This window comes from Thunnus thynnus, chromosome 21, assembly GCF_963924715.1.
Source record: "Thunnus thynnus chromosome 21, fThuThy2.1, whole genome shotgun sequence".
Classification (NCBI taxonomy): Eukaryota; Metazoa; Chordata; class Actinopteri; order Scombriformes; family Scombridae; genus Thunnus; species Thunnus thynnus.
In genome coordinates, this window is record NC_089537.1 from 8,218,831 (window position 1) to 8,237,480 (window position 18,650).

The 18,650-nt window shown below is 39.6% G+C and overlaps 1 protein-coding gene across 1 annotated transcript; it reads left to right on the top strand.

Moving 5' to 3' along the window:
- LOC137173366 (inositol monophosphatase 1-like) lies at positions 1-6,279 on the top strand. Its single transcript, XM_067578166.1, has 9 exons — positions 1-167; positions 2,547-2,633; positions 2,840-2,979; positions 3,116-3,220; positions 4,348-4,393; positions 4,482-4,590; positions 4,679-4,787; positions 5,728-5,879; positions 6,034-6,279. Exons 2-9 carry the CDS (start codon positions 2,571-2,573, stop codon positions 6,159-6,161), a joined length of 852 nt encoding a protein of 283 aa, XP_067434267.1. The 5' UTR covers positions 1-167; positions 2,547-2,570; the 3' UTR covers positions 6,162-6,279.
- Positions 6,280-18,650: the final 12,371 nt, after the last annotated feature.

Sequence of the window (18,650 nt, forward strand, 5' to 3'; positions counted from 1 at the left end):
ACTTAGGTTGCTGTGAAGAAATGCATGAGGGCGGTGCTAGTACTTTTCCCACTCTGTCATGCCAGCTTTTTTATAACTTCTCTCCAATGAAAAGTTAAAGTTAAGTTTTTCAAGGGAAGGTGCACTCGCATTTTGCAGCTACCTTTAGACAGACGTGACTTCACAAGGTAAGGTTCTCTTTCATTTTAGCAATGCATGGATGACATGTGTGAACATAAAAAAGGTGTACAGGTATGTGCCTAGAGTCATAGCAGATGGATAATAATAGTCTCATAGTCTAATAACTCTTTTTTTTTGTTATCATTGTTTAACTTAACAAAAAATATTTATGCTGGGTGGACTCTTCACAAGTCTGAGACATATGATTTCTAATAGCAGTAATGTATATGAAGTATACATTAAAGATTCGGTTGGTGCCTTGCCCTGAAATATAGGGACATGCTCTTTTGCTTTGAGTAGTTTTAAACATGATATAATCTTTGAATTGAGTAAAACTTAAAGAAACGAACCTCACTGAATTTTTGGCTCATTTCCATTGACGATATTCCCTCCTGAAAATGTATTACACTGACTACACCGACATCTTTCCTCAATTGTAATGATTTTTAAGTCTAAAACCTGTGGCCTGTGTTTTTTTTAATTCAGTGCTTGAGAACAATACAGGACAAAGAGATGCCAGCTGCAGAGGAAGCGTTACATAACTCATTCTGTTGTGTGCTAAGCACCGGCCCCGGAAGTAGAGGAGCCTCCTCCTACATTCTTTTTAAGTTGCAAATCACTGTATCTCCTCAAATGCCCTTATATTGCAACACTCGGATTGGTTGGCAGTGTTTCACAGTTCGCTTCACGTTTCAGCACACAGTTTGGTCCACAATAAAAACTGCAGAGAGTACTAAAGCCTCAAATCACATGGCTTTAATTATCAGAGATGCGCACGCACAGGGCTTTCCGCAAACACAAAACAACTTCCATGTGTTTTTCTTCTTTCACTTATCTAGTATTTCGCATGTATAACATGTATAATCTACCGAAATGTCTGTCAGAGTAGGCTACAGCTATTAATGTGACTCAGGTAGGTATGAAATGTGTTAGATTAATGTCTGAATTTTACATGAATGTCGTCACTGGATGTATACCAGGATGTTGCAGAAACATCAGTACAGATGTTCTGTTTGTTGCCCACTGCTGGCTGTGTGGCAAATTATAACCCTTGACTTTATTAAACACTTGCAGCATCACACAGCAGAAGAAACAAGAATAAAGAAAGTGTGTCTTTAAATTGAGAGTGTGATGTGCACATTGACGCACATGGCACAGCAGCAGTAACTTCAATAACACGGGATCGGTCAGGATCTGACAGTAATTAATGTTCTGTGTTCTGCTGCCTGTCTACACCATTGACTGTATATAAAGATGTCAGCTGTTACGCACAGATTTCAGGTTTATACGGTGGAATTGTTGGTAATAAAGCAGCGTTGATGGATGAATCCTGAGCTCCATCAGAGCTGTCAGGACATTTTTATTTTAAGTAGTCTAGTTTAAAGCCCAAGATAAGCTTAAAAGCCCATACTCACTTAGTCCCGTCCCCCCCTATCCCCTTGTCTGACTGAAGATTTCACTCTTGCTGAAAACAGTCCTGTGTAAAACAACAGGGTTGTGTAAGTATGGGCGTGTTGTTTAAAGTGCCAGTGAGACAATGAAATACGATCCACCAAGTCTGGTTGGAGTAACAGATTACTGTGTTTAAAGGCTAATCAGAAAAACACTGCACAGCGGTTTATAATACACACAACTCTGGAAAGGTATGACGCTGCAACCCTGTTTACTAGTGCACACATGTGGAATGCATCTGTGTCCGCTGCATTCCCACAGGGTTGTGCAGAGGTGCGGTCGTGTTTACTTGTGCTTTAGGATGCAATCACCGTGAAACAATCAGAAAATTTCTCTGATTAACTGCTTTGTTCTCGGTACCACCGCTCCCTATCTTCATTCACTCTCTAGCTCGATCAACCACCACTGCTCTCTCTCTCTTTCTCTCTCGCTCGTGCTCACAGCTCGCTCGCACAGTCTCTCTTTTTTTTCAAAATGAGTCGGGAAGCCAACAAACAAGTCTAGCTTTACCTTTAACGTTATCAGATGAAGAGAAATGTCTGCCCCTCATCCTAATCACGTCTTTGTACTCCCTCATGCTACAATGCCACATGTATTGTAAACATAGGCTCTTCTGATTTGCTTGCAGTAAATTGTTTTGTCTGATTTCATAGGGAATCCAACCCAGTGGCAGACATTTAGAATAACTATATAGAAATAGCCAATCTTCTTGTTGATAGTCTTCTTTGCTTATGTATGTCATATAGAGGCATCACTATTAAATTGAGATTGTTTCATAACCAGTTAAAAACTCCTTGTAGTTGCTTTAAGATAATATAATGTGTTTTCTGTTGGCTTTCATTTCATTTGAAAATGCAATCTCTTTCACCTTTTTAAATTGTTTGATGCTTTTTTGAGTTGTTGCACTTTTACAGGCTTTATTTTTTTTTTTACAGGTAAGAAGTAAGAAGTAGAGAAAAATGAGTGACCCATGGCAGAAGGCATATGACATTGCCGTACAGGTGGCAAGAAAAGCTGGAGCGGTATGTCTGAGCCACCGTAATGGCCTCTAAATGTATTTCTTCACTGATGTTTGCAAAAATAGGCTAAAACTTAAAATCAGACGAGAATTCTTTAAGATTTTGTGATCAAAATATGGAATATGTCCTATCATAATTTCAAGATCTTCAGCTTTTAAGTTTATAAAGTAGATTAAGCATGTGCTAATTATGTTCCTTTTCTTTTTTAGGAAATTAGGAAAGCTGGAGAGAGTGAAATAAGGGTCATGACAAAGAGCTCCACTGTAGACCTTGTCACAAAGACTGACGAGAGAGTGGAGAAAATTATCATCGGGGCCCTTAAAGCTGAATTTGGAGAAGGCACACACTGGTGAGACATACTTCCATGCACACAGACACACACTTATGTATGAATGTATGTATTTATGTATTTGTACGCTTGTAAAAAAAGGCACTTTGTCATATCTTGCTATCCTCATTGGTCGATTGGTTCTTCTGTGCTGCAGCTTCATTGGAGAGGAGTCAGTCGCAAAGGGGGAGCCATGTATCTTAACGGACAAACCTACATGGATCATAGACCCGGTGGATGGCACCACAAACTTTGTACATGGGTAAGATGTCAGTGTTGCTGAAGGACAATTTGATTTATTGTGTTAATTGATGTGCTTCATTTTGCCCAGATCAAACCAACACTTTCTCTTATTGATCAAAACTCAACAACAGTATTATTACAAGAAGCATTAGAATTGTAATCTGCCAATTAAATAACCATTAAGTGAAGTTTTATTGAAGCATTGCACCAAATATTCACATTATCTCTGCATGGCTTGATAGTATTGATTGTACGTGAGACTCAATGATTCAGTGGTTCCAAAGAGTGATTAATGGCTTTTAAATATTACTTTCTGAGCTGTAGTTTGTTAGGGGAGCAAAAACACTTTCATGCCAGTGAAAATTTAGGAACTGTCCCCTTCTGAGGACAGCAGCCTCTGTATAATCAGAGCTCCATATGTACTGTTTCACCTCTTTTGGCCACTAACCGAGCTAGATAAAAACAGACGATTAGCTTTTGGAGAATTTTACAATTTTCCCTTACCTACCCAAACGTACACATACACATATATGTATTTTTTATTACATCTTGTTTGTAGATAAGAAGTATCACTGATGAAATTAACTATATCAGTTGCTGGATGTCTGGGTAGCAGCTTCAATCAAACAAAAATAGCTGGACATTTTGGGTCATACTCTTATTTTCTTTGTTTCGGAGTTAGATTTCATAAGTCTGTTGAATATTAGCCAAGTGAAGGTTAGCTTTGGTTAGCATAGCTCGCCTGGCTCTGCCCAAAGTTAACAAAATCCACCTACCAGCACCTCTAAAGCTCACTACATTAATTAACATGTTAACTAGTTGCATCTGGTTTTGTTCTGTACAAAACCATTGTGTACAAAACGACATTAGGGAGTTTTAAAAGTAAGCAGATTTATTTAGGACAGAGCCAGGCTAGCTGTTTCCCCTTGCTTTCGGTCTTTATGCTAAGCTAAGCTAACTGTCTCCAAGCTCTAGCTTCATATTTGTATTTACCTTGGACATACAGTATAAGAGTGACCTATCAATATGCTCATCTAACTCTCGGCAGGAAAGCTAATAAGCCCATAATGCCAAACTTTTCCTTTAAGGATTTTTCTTAACCATCATTTTTTAAATACTAATGTACATGAACCTTCATATTTACAGATTCCCATTCGTGGCTGTGTCAATTGCCTTTGCTGTCAATAAGGAGGTATGTCAAATCAAATAAAGAATATTGGAATTAATAAAAGTATGTATACTTAATATGTGAAAGCTTAAAAAATGACATCTGTTTTCAGTTGGAGTTTGGTGTGGTGTACAGCTGCTTGGAAGACAAGATGTATAAAGCAAGGAAGGGGAAGGGAGCTTTCTGCGATGACGAACCAATTCAGGTGTCGGATGTAAAAGGTACTATGTGATTGTGTGCACCTTTATATACTACTGTCACACCTGAAATGATACATAATAGTAATCCCATTTTGTGCTGTCATCTTAGATATCCATAAGTCCATCATCATCTCTGAGCATGGAACTGACAGGTCCAAAGAAAAAGTAACCAAGATCTTCTCCACCATGCAGAGGATCCTCTGCATCCCAGTGCATGGGTAAATGCTCTTGCATTGCATACATCAACTAATTAATATGCTTAGGACTGCCTTTCAAAGCACAGTAAAATAGAAACATATCATTTCTTTTAAGCACCATCTATTTGCAGTAACATCAAAACGGAGCTAAAAACCAAGCTAAACTATAGCAATTGCACTCTGGCTGTGTAGTTACTGCATTCTGGCTTTTTAATGTTGCTCAGGCTGCAATAACTACACAGTTTGGAAATCTTTGTGTGGTCTAGAAACCAACGGCACACTTCCTGCAATCTCAGCAACAGAGAAACAGCTAACTAGACAGCTAAAGCAAGAAAGCTACGAGAGATACCCACGGCAAGCCTTAAATAAAGCTAAAACTAAATGCATTCGTTGGATTTTCTGAGTCATTGCTATGTGCCCAGGGTCCTACGTTCCCCACTTATACATATGTGCTCTCCCAGGGTCCTATGTTCCCAGGGTTCTATGTTCCCCTGCTCTATATAGCACGTAATGGGAACCTGAAAAAGATGTCCCCCAGCTCTGTATTCACTTAATATGACATGGGCTATTGTGGGAACTCGTCAAAGGCGTCTTATCAAATGGTTGGAGTCATGGAGTCACCAAAGGTCATAGCTTAATGCTTCCTCAGGTTAAAACTAGCCTAGTATACATGTTTTTGAATCTAACTCTCACACTTCACATCTGTCTTCTGATGGAGGGCTCCTGGAGGCCCCTGATGCGTCCCTTTCCCCCTGGCCACCCCTCATGCCCCAGGCTTGACTCCGTGTTAACAGAATATTGAAGTGGGGAACATAGGACCTTAACTCCTGCTAAAGCTAGCAGAGTAGCAAAACAGTTAACAGGCTCTTTTTTTCTAATTCACTGCCACTGTAGTTAGTGTTTACTGCCTTCGTAGGACAGTACTTGAATTTATTCATCTCCAATATTTCCGTGCTGCCAGGCTCCGCGGGTCAGGAACAGCTGCCACTAACATGTGCCTGGTGGCATCAGGGGCAGTGGAGGCCTTCTTTGAGATTGGGATCCACTGCTGGGACATTGCTGCTGGAGCGGTAATAGTCAAAGAAGCCGGAGGGATACTACTGGATGTTGATGGTATGTATGCTTTCAAATCTGATCAAAGAGCAAAGAGCATCAAAGAGCAAAGTCTTACAAAGTGAATGCTGTGGATAAAAGCAGGATATGTTTTTTGAAAACTCTGACTGCCTGTTAAAGCTCTGTTTAATAAAGGCTTTGTTTCACAATTCAGGGGGACCATTCGATTTGATGTCTCGAAGGATGGTTTCTGCAAACAGCGATGTTATTGCTAATCGTATCATTAAGGAAATCGAAATATTCCCTTCGGAGAGGGACGATGCTCCAATAAAGAAGAAGTGAGAAAATTCTTACACCCTGTTTATACTGAATATCCAAATGCATTGCAAAGTGAATACAAGAAGAAAAAAAGAACAGTTCCATTTCTGGATGTTATCTGAATAAAGTTATTGTGCTATAATCACTGCTGATTGTCTTGATTTGCATACTGGGTCTGTTTCACACCAGCACATTTTTCAACCAAAGGAAATTATTTCAATTCAGTCCCAAATTGAATTGACCTCCAGGTTACATTTGACGAATCTAAGATGGCATGGCTGAGACCAGATGCCGTTGTGGCTGCTTCGCTTAGACTGTGCTTTTTGTTTGTTATTTATGTAGTTTTCTGGTGTTCTTTCACCTCCCTCTCATTTACGCTAATAACCTACAACTGCAGCACATGTCTGAACAGTGCAACTAGAGCTACGTACCTTTTTTTCTGAAGTTATGCATGATAGGACCACTTGGCAGAAAGAGTTCCTCTGGGAAGCGGATCCTAACAATGGAAACAGCCTCCATGGAGAAGCAGGAAGAAGAAATACTAAGGGGAATGTGCCAGCCTCCGAAACAGACACACCATCCACTCCAGTATCCTGCTTGTAAATGTTCAATCCATGGATAACAAGCTGGATGACATCAGGTCCCAGGTCCACTTCCAACAGGACATGCGGGACTGCAACATCTTTTGTTTCACAGGGACATGGCTCTCCCCTCTTGCCATTCTCCATGTTTCGTATGGACAAGATGGAAGAATCTGGCAAATCTAAAGGTGGTGGAGTGTGTTTCATGGCCAACAACAACTGGTGTGAACCAAGGAATGTTTCTGTTCTGGCGTGTTCCTGCTCACCCAATCTTGAACACTTAGTGATCCTCTGTCACCCTTTCTACCTGCCCTGGGAGTTCTGTACGGTCATCCCCGTTGCCATTTTCCACCACAGGTGGACATGGACACTGCTCTGACAACATTACATGATACCATCAACAAACACTAAACTAAACATCTGGATGCAAACCACATCGTGGCAAACCTCCAACAGGTTATGCCAAACTTTTTCCAACATGTCATATGTTCAGCCAGGGGTGGAAACACGTTGGATCACTGTTACACCCCATTCAAGAATGGTTATGAAGCCAGCTCTCTCCTGGCTTTTGGTAAGTCCTCTGCTCTACTCCCTTTACACCTAAGGTTGCATAGCCACACACAGCTCCAATATCATTGTGAAATTTGTGGATGACATGGTGGTGGTAGGTCTGATCTCCAACAACAAGCCTATCTGGACAAGGTGGACATACTGTCATCATGGTGTAAGGACAACAACTTGGACTTGAATGTCTGCAAGACCAAGGAGATGGTGGTAGACCTAAGGAAAGAGAAGCAGAGGATCCACCATACACCACTCAGAATCTACGAGACCCCGGTGGACAAAGTGAGCAGCTAGAGGTACCTTGAAATACACAGTTTTGAGGACCTGACCTGGTCTACACACATCAAGACCCTGGGCAAGAAGGCAAGGCAGCACTTGTATCACCTCAGGCAGTTGAGGAAATTCAAGATCTCCACAGCACTGCAGAAATCCTCCTACACTGCCACAATAGGGTCTGTGCTCTGTGGAAGCATCACTGTCTCATACAGATATTGCTGCCCTCGGGATAGGAAAGCCCTTCACAGAGTGATCCGGTGCACAGAACACATCACCAAAGCAGCACTGCACTGCCTCCAGGACATGTACACTAGGTGGTGCAGGTCCAGGGCAAACTGAATCATTAAGGACATTCACCACCCCAACCATAAACTGTTTCAATGGCTGCCTTCTGGCAAGCATCGCCACCCCATCATGGCCAAGACTGAGAGGCCGAGAAGGAGTTTCTTTCCCCAGGCCACACGGATCATAAACACTTAAAACCTACACAACACACATCCTGCGTGCATTTTGCACTCTGCATCTTTTTGCAGCTCAGCACCTTTCATACGTTACACACTGCAAATTGTTTATAACTTGCCACCTATTTCTCACTTATTTTATTTTTACCTTACCTTTTATTATAAACCCAACTCAGAAAAAGTTGGGGTGGTATGGTAAATGCAAGTAAAAAAAGAAAGCAGTGATTTTTTACTTATAATTTACTTTAAGAGAAGGACCATCCAGACTGGCCAGACTGTTACCAGCAACAAGCCCAAAAGCCAGGGTCTGTCATTGTTATGGGGTTGCGTCAGTGCCCTTGGCAAAGGTAACTTACACTTCTGTGATGGCACCATTAATGCCGAAAAGTACAAAGAGATTTTGGAACAACACATATGCTGCTTTCAAGACAACATCTTCTCAGGGACGCCCATGCATATTTCAACCAGACAATACAGCACCACATTCTGCACACATTACAAAGGCATGGCTGCGGAAGAAGAGGGTGCGGATGCTGGACTTGCCTGCCTGCAGTCCCGACCTGCCCCCAATAGAAAATGTGTGGCGCATTTTTAAAAAGGATCGCGTCAACAAAGACTTGTTTGCAGGAAGAACGGGACAAAATTACACCTGACACGCTTCATCACTTGGTGTCTTCAGTCCCTAAACGTCTTTTAAGTGTTGTGAAAATCAATTGTAACATGACAAAGTGGTAAATTCTTCACTGTCCCAACCATTTTGAAATATGTTGCAAGAATCGAAATTTAAATGTTTATTTTGAAAAAAAAAAAATCATGAGGTAAAACATCAAATAATGTGCTGTTGTATTGTTTTCAATGTAATACAGCAGTTAAGCCTACCACTAATTAAATGAGCTGTGTACTAGATCACAAGTATGTACGCAATAGGTTCTAAGGATGCACATGATTGCATCTCCTTAAGAATTACAGCTAATTAAATCATGTGCACTGGCCACCTACACACAATCAGTCTGTACTATCAAAGCAAATAAAGTGACCAAACAATATTTACCAATAAGTATGAATATGTACAGCATACACTGGTTAGGTTTCTAGCCACATTCAAACATGAATCCACAGACCATTTAACTGCAGCAATATTATACACAATTACACATAATCATCGGTTATCTGACATAGGTAAAGAGGATCCTCCACATATACTCAGTCTTACAGAACAAAGGAGGAGGATATATAGACTAGCAGGCAATCAGTTGAGAGTGAGTTCAGGTGAGAATGGGCGGGACCATGTTGAAGAAGTGGATGAGGGGTGATGACTAGTATGGCTCTTTTCAACAATTACTTTTCCCTGCATTTAGCTTCATATTTTTATTTTTATACTGTTATATAGCTTTACATTTCCTATTTGCACAGTTGTCACGGTTGTTGCAATTTCATTTCACTGCTGTTGTACATGCACAGTTATGCATGTGACAAAAAGAAATCTATTGAATCTCTTGAATCTTGATTACCCCGCTGTGATTTGTCTGTCAGAAATATTGATTGAAGGGGGAAACAGCTGTAATTTATCACTCAGCAACATTATGCATTTTTGCTTAACAGCATCGCTTTTACACATCTCTGCAGACATATCTTTGGTTTGTGGCTGTCCATGTATGCATTTGATCTTTCAATATAAATTAACTATTCAGCTCATAGATGCACACTTGTGTTCGTTTAATAATTTGACATGATTTTCAACTCTGCCACACCCCCACTATCGCAACCAATTGCAGGAGAAGGTGGCCTAGACTGAGAGTGATGGTTATTTTGACAGGATTTCCAATCAGTGAATTTATTTCCCCTCCCTTCTCATGTGACTGTAATGTGTAATTATCTGATGGCGGTGAAATTCTGCCAGGGTGATTACCCTCATTGGAGGCAACAGTCCTTATCAATGACTTGAGTTAAGTCAATGTTGAAGTTACTTTATAAACACTGGCCCTGTCAAGTGTCATATAATTTACTTACAGTTAACATCACCACATTGCCTGAGAGCCCTTATTTTGGCATTATTACTGTTTATACAATTTATTACACTCATATTACTAATGACCACTAGAGGTCAGTAATACACCAGCAATTAGATGGGATCTCAAAGAAGCTCCCATTTAACTTAGATTAGTGAACTTGCAGCATTTTTTCAAATAATTATTCTAAATTTGCATTGTTGCATACTTTAGTAGAGATTGACAGCATGCTCTGAAGTCCCTTTATGTTCTAACAACACCTTTTCAGCCATCACAGTGGGAAAAAAAATTCCTCACTCAAGGAATTAGGTCATTTTTCATTTCTGCTTGCTTATACTTGTGCTGATCTGTAAATTAATTACCGGTCAGGGAAGTATTTGAAAGGGAATAAACGAGGCCTCGAGATCAGTGACAAATGACAAATACAGAGTGGAGGCGAAAGCTGAGAGGGAAAACTAACAGCAACAGCGAATGGAGCAGCAGCAGAAGCAGCAGCAACAGCAACAAAAACAGCAGGAACAACAACGGCAGGTTGCGTGGTGATGAGGGTGAAGGGTGGGGGGATGGAGTCTATGAACATGTTTGAACCGGTGTCTTTGAAACATAAATAACTGCAGTTCCTGTGTATAATTATGCCATTATACATCTGCCACTGCTGTTGTGTATGACCTGGTCTGTGATATTCTAATGGAGATGTAAATATAAGTCTTTCAAATGGCAAAATCTATTTTCTTGATAATAGATAAGACCTTATACCACAGTACCGTGTATTCTGTATCCAATGTGTAATAAGAAGCAATTTGTTTGTCAAGTGGGAAGAAAGGAAGGAAATTGTGTGTTGCAGCAGAGCAGGGCAGATAATGGTTGCAAATACAATACATCTTAACATTTGCTTGAACTTGCCCGGAGTAGCAGATGGGTGGAATTTGCCTTGTAGGACAATACAGTAAATGCCAAAGAGGTCAGAGAACCACACAGAAGTTCATAAAAGTCAATTTAGCATATTTACTTGAAACTATTAGTATTTCCCTCATGTTGTAAATCCTGCCTATTTCATAATCCAAGGACATTTGAACAATTGATACTACTCTAGCTGGCTAGAAGGATAGGTTCATAATTTTTCAAGTGTCTCTGCAGACAGCAGTCAGCTGCCCACATGAACGTTGAAACAGTTTTTGCTTGCTGTAGTCATTCCTCCTGTTCATACTGGCCTTGTGTGTGCCTAATACTAATAAGTTTCCAATGTAAGAGATGAACAAAATTCACACTCACGTTCTGTTTAAGGCCTGTGCGTAATTTTGAAACCTATAACAAAACCACTGAGTTGAGTAACATGACTTCTCGACTCAAGTAACAGTTTTACTGAAAGTGAAGTGACGCATTTAGAAAATGACTTGAGACTTAAAGAATTAATAAACGGCTTATAACTCGCTCTACCACACTACAATGTAGCTGTTAGAAGATATAAGGACGTATTAATTTATTTCTAAATACCTAATATCTTCTTCGCTCTCCATGACAACTAAACAAATTCTACCTGCTGATGATGGCCGTGAGATGTGGCTAAAAGCCCCAGGAGAAATCTAGTAAGTGGACTTTTTTTTTTTTTTTTTTTTGTCAAACTTATTTTCAAAATCAAGAACATCTTTTATAAGTTTTGAACACAAATAGTTTTAAATTTAGTAAATGTTTTATAATAATCATATCATTGAATTGATTGAAGCTATGTTACTGTTTTATCAATCATTCATTACCTGTTTATAGACAGTTATGGACCAGTTATAGATGCGTCATAGGATGCTAAAATACATAAAACACTTAAAATGTCCTTATATCTGCAAACAACTACATTATAGTGTGTTAAACAATTTATAGTGTTAATATAGCGCTTATAAATAAAAAATAGGGGAGCTTGATGTTACAGAAGAGGGTGATAAACATGTCCATGGTGTCATAGTGACACTGACTGGTCCACAGACTGTAATACAAGACACAGTGTTGTGTGATTACTGCACCTTCTGTCACAATAAGAGGACCAGCTGACTTCATTATAAGGTTGAGAATTATGTGGGCTATCATTATCAGCAGTAATAAGCACAGTGTGGTAAACAGTATGTAGCAGTTAAGAGTAAAGAGTAAATATGTAAACATGATAATCAACCTTTATAACAAAAAAAACAAAAAAAACCCCTATCTAAACTTAACAGTATTTACATTTGGTGTGAGATTAGTTATTTGTATGTGAGCGCCGGGTCTTTGAAGCCTAATTGAGAAAAGTATTAGCATAGACATAAAACAGCAGGTATAAGGCAACTAAAGAGTAATGGAAATGTGCACCTCACCCAAAGGACTTGTTACTGTCTGACTCAAATCCAAGATGCTTAAAAATACACACATCTAAATCTGAACAGAAACTAAACCCTGACCCCCAAAGAGATTCTAATCAAATGGGACCAGACACCTGCTGATTTTAGACAAACATGTTAACAGTACCTGCAGTATGTTGGTGCAATCCCAATGCAGAAAGCTTGAGTTATTATCTTTTCCAGCTCAGATTCAGTTAATAAAAAGCGGAAAAATGTACAAAAAGTAAATTGGTTCTCAACTGTCACATTCAAGATTCCTATTGTCCAGTATAGTTCATCATTACAGGAATTTCTATGCTTTTCCTCTGGCATAAATGTCTTTAGGGGTCTCTACAGCAAAATATAGCTGCTATGAAGCTGGCTAACTCAGAAACAGCCAGCATGGTTGTTACTTTGCCCAAAAGCTGGAAAAAGGGACAACATATATCAAGATAAAATCAAGTCAGTAATTTAGTGCTGTTTTGATTGCCCGACTGAAGCTATAGCATGTGTGACTCATGTTATCAGGTGATCAGGATTCAGTCAAATCTTGCACATACTTACTGGAACCCATATCAGTTCTTGCTGGACCAGGCAAAGAATAGAGGTATACAAGATAGTGTGGACCAAAGGTTTAGGTGGAGTTGTTTCCTCAAGTTTTGAGGGGGTCAAGTCTGCCTGAATGCTATAATAGTGCAGAACAGTGGAACCCTATATTGGAAATATGCCTCTCTATTAATTAATCCTTTTAATTGTTTGGCCTGTAAAGCGTCAGAAAATAGTTTTAAAATGCCCATCACAAATTAGAGTCCAAGGTGATGCCTTCATGTTTCGTATTTTGTCCGACCAACAGTACAAAACCCAAATATATTCAGGTTATAACGGGAAAGCAGCAATTCTCAAATTTGAGAAGCTGGAAGGAGCAAAAGTAAGGCACTGGTGCTTAAAAATAATTTAAGTGATTAATTGATTGTTAAAATTCTTGCAGAATCAACTAATTGATTAATGGACTTAAGCATTTCAGCTCTAGAGGAAGTGAAGAGGTACCTAATTACCTTATCATTTTTCATTAAAGTGGTAGAAAGAAAGGAATTGTGTGCACATGGGTTTATAGAAGGGAAATTGTCAAAAATAAACCCAGAGAAGGTAAAATTGGGTGGTGGCTATAGCAAGGCCAAGAAGTTACTATTAAAACTTACAGACCTAAAACCTGGAAATAAAAATAAGCTGGTTACGACAGATGTGGAGGAGATGGAGAAACACTGTTAGTCACATTGCAAGTACAGAAAATGTCCAAATCAAGGCAATTTAAAGTTAAATGGAGCAGTGATTCTAGGGTCTAGATTTTTGTCAGGCAGGATAATTTAGCACTGGAGTAAAATTATTCAAATAGCTTTTCTGTCTTGTTTACGGAGAGGAGGATGGACTCATCCACTCTGGAGAAATGACATGCGATGTAGCAGTATATTCAGCAATCAATAGAATATAGTACCCTCTGCAATCAATAGCGGGAGTTTAAGAGAGCAAAGCAATGGTCCATGTTAGCATTCCTGCTTGATTTCCTAATCTCTTACAGTTAATGTCTAGAAGTGTGTCAGTAAGTGCAATGAAAGTGAATACACACACAAAAAAAGTCCATCACAAGCAAAAAAAAAAAAAGCCCCCAGACATCCACTAAGAGTCCACCTTTTCTGGTTCGATAGAGCCAGAAACAAAGCGGGCTGCAGGAGATTGAGTCTGCAGATCCTGTGGGTCCAAGCATATAAAACCACAGTAAACAGCAATACCCATAATCAAAATGGAAAAGCAGGAACCCTTTAATTTGTGCTTGTTATCATTAGCTGTCATCATGAGTAAGCAGGGGCCTGTGGTTGCTTTAATTGCATGACATGAAATAATACAGTACACAGGCAGCACTGTATATCCAGTAATATACAGTAGAGTTCAGTTCCCTTTCGGTGATTTGAATGTTAATAACACAGGAGGGACCCAACAAGGACGCGGACAGGTTGGTGTGGTGAGAAAAGAGTTTTTATTGTGGAGGAGGATTCTGGATGAGGGGCAGCGTGGCAGGCAGAGGTAGCTTGGAGGCTAGCAGGTTGCTGGCAGACTGGTGGGTGATGATCCTGGGACACAGGAGCGGCAGATTAGTTCATGAAACACGAAGGAACCAAATCACTAAGAATACACACTGTGTTGGCCTTGAAGCGTAACTACCACTGTGGTTGAAACAACAATCTGGCGACGTCTGGTTAAAGAGCCGCGGTAGATACGCCGCGAGTTGATGAGCTGATGAGAGGCAGGTTAGCGGACTGGGAGAGGTGATGAGCCGATTGCGGGCAGGTGTGCAGGATGAGGAGAGCTGGAAGCCAGGAGAAGGAGGAAGGGAGACCACGCCCACGTCAATACACACAAACAAAGCATAGACAGAGAGGGAGAGAGAGGGCGAGCAGTGGGAACACAGGGAAGGGGAAACACAAGGAAACACTAGGGAATATTCTGGGGACAAGGCCATGGCCATAACATTGCAGGGATTATTATACATAGTAAGCTTTCTGCTTTTTCCTCTGACTTTTTTTTTTTGTCAGTCATGTTATGCAAAACATCTGAAGCAAAGCCAAAGAAATTAGCTTGTCCTGGCCAGCAGCCATATTGACTTGGGGCTCCCAGTCCCAGTTGTTTTTGATGCACTATTATGCTAATATAAAAGTTGAGACACATTTCATCAAAGCGTATGCTGAACTTATGCTTTCTATCTCGGAGCGGATCGATGTTCATAACCCTTCCGTGAGGAAATGAGGAAGCGGTCCGGACATTGTGATGAAATTTAAAACTGAAAGTTTTATGAGCTGCAGCGTGTGAGGGGTGTCTATCAAAAACTACTCAAAAGTGGTGAATCAATAGGGATATTACCATCAAATCCACACACAGATATAGACAAAATCAATGGCGATAATCCTAAATAATAGACTGCAGAGCCGTACTCACATTTATTTTTACAAACAAGCTCTCCAAATTAAACGAGCACATAGGTTGTTTGTACCATGCATGACCCATAGGGGCATTTTCTAATATGATGCCTCTTTCAGCAGTAATTGACAGGACATCATTTGTCTGTGCTTTCCAAAACTGTTACAGATCACTGTTAAAAAATAATGATGTCTTATGAAGTGACAATGCTGTGGTTAAGGTCTGGTTAGGTTTAGGCACAAAAAACACTTTATTAGTGTTTAGAAAAGATCATGGTTTGGGTTCAAATGATCACTTGAAACATGGTGTGGGTTGAAGTTACTGCTTCCTTAAAGTTAGGCAATCTTCGTCGTCATGGCAACAGCAAAAACCACAACAATCGTAGTTACAGTTTTTAAAAAAAAACTGTCCTGACTTGCAGTTGGAAAATCCTACAGCAAATCTATCCATCCACCCAACCTGCCACTTCCGATTATGGAAATTTGTCACCTTATATATATAGACGTCATCTGAACTGCGTCACTTCTACAGGTCATAATTATTACATCCACTAGATGGCGTCTGTCACTCAAACGTAACTGTAGGTCGTCTTTGGCGACTGAATTCACAACCTATAGTGTCATTTTTCTTGGGAGAACAGGCTCATTTTAACAGATTTTTTTGTCCCTGTGAGACTTCCTTGACATATTAATCGGTTGCTTAGGGGCTCTATTTTCTGAGCACTTTGATTAATCTTATTTGTCTCGTCTGTCCATCATCATCGATCCGTTAAACACACACTTAATCTTTGCTTTTTAAAACCCAAGATTTAATTACTACATCTGATGACACTGTACTTTTTGTACAAGTGGAGCCCATATTTTGCACTCTCCTTCCTCACCAGCCACTTGTCACCTGTCCTCGTGTTACAGTCTAAGGAGTTTTTAATTGCGAGTGCAGCAGTATGTGCATGTATGTACGTGGTGTCAGTAAATTACCCTCCTCCAGCAGCATGATGCCCCGTAATGTGCCGGTCTGTTGCCACTGGTTTCTCAGTGTCATTCAACATGTTTGAGATGTGAGGATGAGGAATCAATATCCCTGCCTGGTGCTTGCGTAGGCGTAAGCAATTAGCAGTTAGAGCCTTAGACTGGTGGCAGATGGATCAAACTGCAGTGGGGGAAGGTTCCTATTAGTCACTAATTTGACAAATAACCATGCAAAACGTACCAGCCTCACCATGCACTTTGGCACTTTGAATCGTCAGGAGTGATGGATCTGATGAAAGTTTTGAACTATAAATGGAAGAATTAAAAGATTAGTCTGGTGATATTCTGTATTTTTCTTATTTTGATCAAATCCAATGGAAAAAAAATAGTCCCCAACAAATGCACTATTTACTCCTGTTTCAGAAATGTTTGCTATAAACTACAGTGTTTAAGGGAGTGATTTAGTGATTTATTTATTTATTCATTTATTTTTTTATGAGAGCATATATAACATAGTACAGTATAGGTGTAGAAATAAAATATAATAGGCTACATTGAAATGATATGTTTTGAATCTTTAAATGATTGAAAAAATAGCAAAAACATGTTTTAGTTGTTTTTTGGGGGTTATTTTTAATAGTATGAAAAGTTCTCAAGCTAGGTTATTTAAAAATGTATTTAGACATATAAAATACTCTTTTTGGAACAATAATATGTGGTGGACAAAAAAAGTATAACTACCACGTTAAAATCCTTATAATGGCATCTTTCTCTTCTTCATTAAAAAAATCCATAATCTATGAATATGGAAATATTGTTCATTTCAAGATGTCTCCTACTTCACCTTAAAGTCCATTCTCAGTGTATGTGCACTGGAGGCTTCAAGTTTCTACATCATACTTGTATAAGTTGTTTACTGGATCAGGATTTGCTTCTAAACCAGTGGTGATGTCACACATCCTGCTTCATTCTAGTGTCAAAGTCTGTGCATATATCATTCTGCACAGTGAAGCTCAAACATCCAAGTGAAGAAACAACAAGCAAAACACATTTTTGGGTGGGGGGGGGGGGGACTTTAAAGTAGTAGCTCAATATGTAACGGGTCTCTCAAGACCTGAGATATGTATGGATTATTGCACCAAAGCTTTATACAATCAAGAGTTTCTAATCTCCCTTCTTTTCAACAAATCTGTTGTCTAATTTCGAGATGAGAGACTGCCACCTCTAATGCTTCTGATTTTTCTTCTTGAGAATAATAAACAGCTCGATGACGCATTGCAGGGTCAGGGTATGGTTTTAGCTTCATAATTTAAACCAGTTCCTCAGTTGTGCCTTTCCTGTTTCTTGTTCTGACAAACCACACCGCATTTGATGACAAACATGATCATATTTTATGCCAAAATGAGTTTGCACATTTTTTACTTCCAATAAGCCAGACGTCCTCTTAAATTTTTGTTTACGGAAAGGAGGATGCAGTCATCCACTCTGGAGAAATTATATATGATGTAACAGTTACTGTAGATTATAATATATATATTCAGCAATCAATAGTGTAGAGAGTACTCTCTGCAATCAATAGTGGGAGTTTAAGAGAGCAAAGCAATCGTCCATGTTAGCATTCCTGCTTGATTTCCTAATCTCTTACAGTTAATGTCTAGAAGTGTGTCAGTAAATGCAATGAAATTGAATACACACACAAAAAAAGAGTCCATCACAAGCAAAAAAGCCCCCAGATATCCACTAAGAGTCCACCTTTTCTGGTTCAATAGAGCCAGAAACAAAGCGGGCTGCAGGAGATTGAGTCTGCAGATCCTGTGGGTCCAGCATATAAAACCACAGTAAACAACAATACCCATAATCAAAATGAAAAAGGCAGGGACCCTTTAATTTGTGCTTGTTATCATTAGCTGTCATCATGAGTAAGCAGGAGCCTGTGGTTGATTTAACTGCATGACATGAAATAATACAGTACACAGCAGCACTGTACATCCAGTAATATACAGTACAGCTCAGTTCCCTTTCGGTGATTTGCGGGGATTATTATACATAGTAAGCTTTCTGCTTTTTCCTCTGACTTTTGTTGTCAGTCATGTTATGCAAAACATCTGAAGCAAAGCCAAAGAAATTAGCTTGTCCTGGCCAGCAGCCATATTGACTTGGGGCTCCCAGTCCCAGTTGTTTTTGATGCACTATTACGCTAGAACAAAAGTTGAGACACATTTCATCAAAGCGTATGCTGAACTTATGCTTTCTATCTCGGAGCGGATCGATGTTCATAACCCTTCAGTGAGGAAATGAGGAAGACATTGTGATGAAATCTAAAACTGAAAGTTTTATGA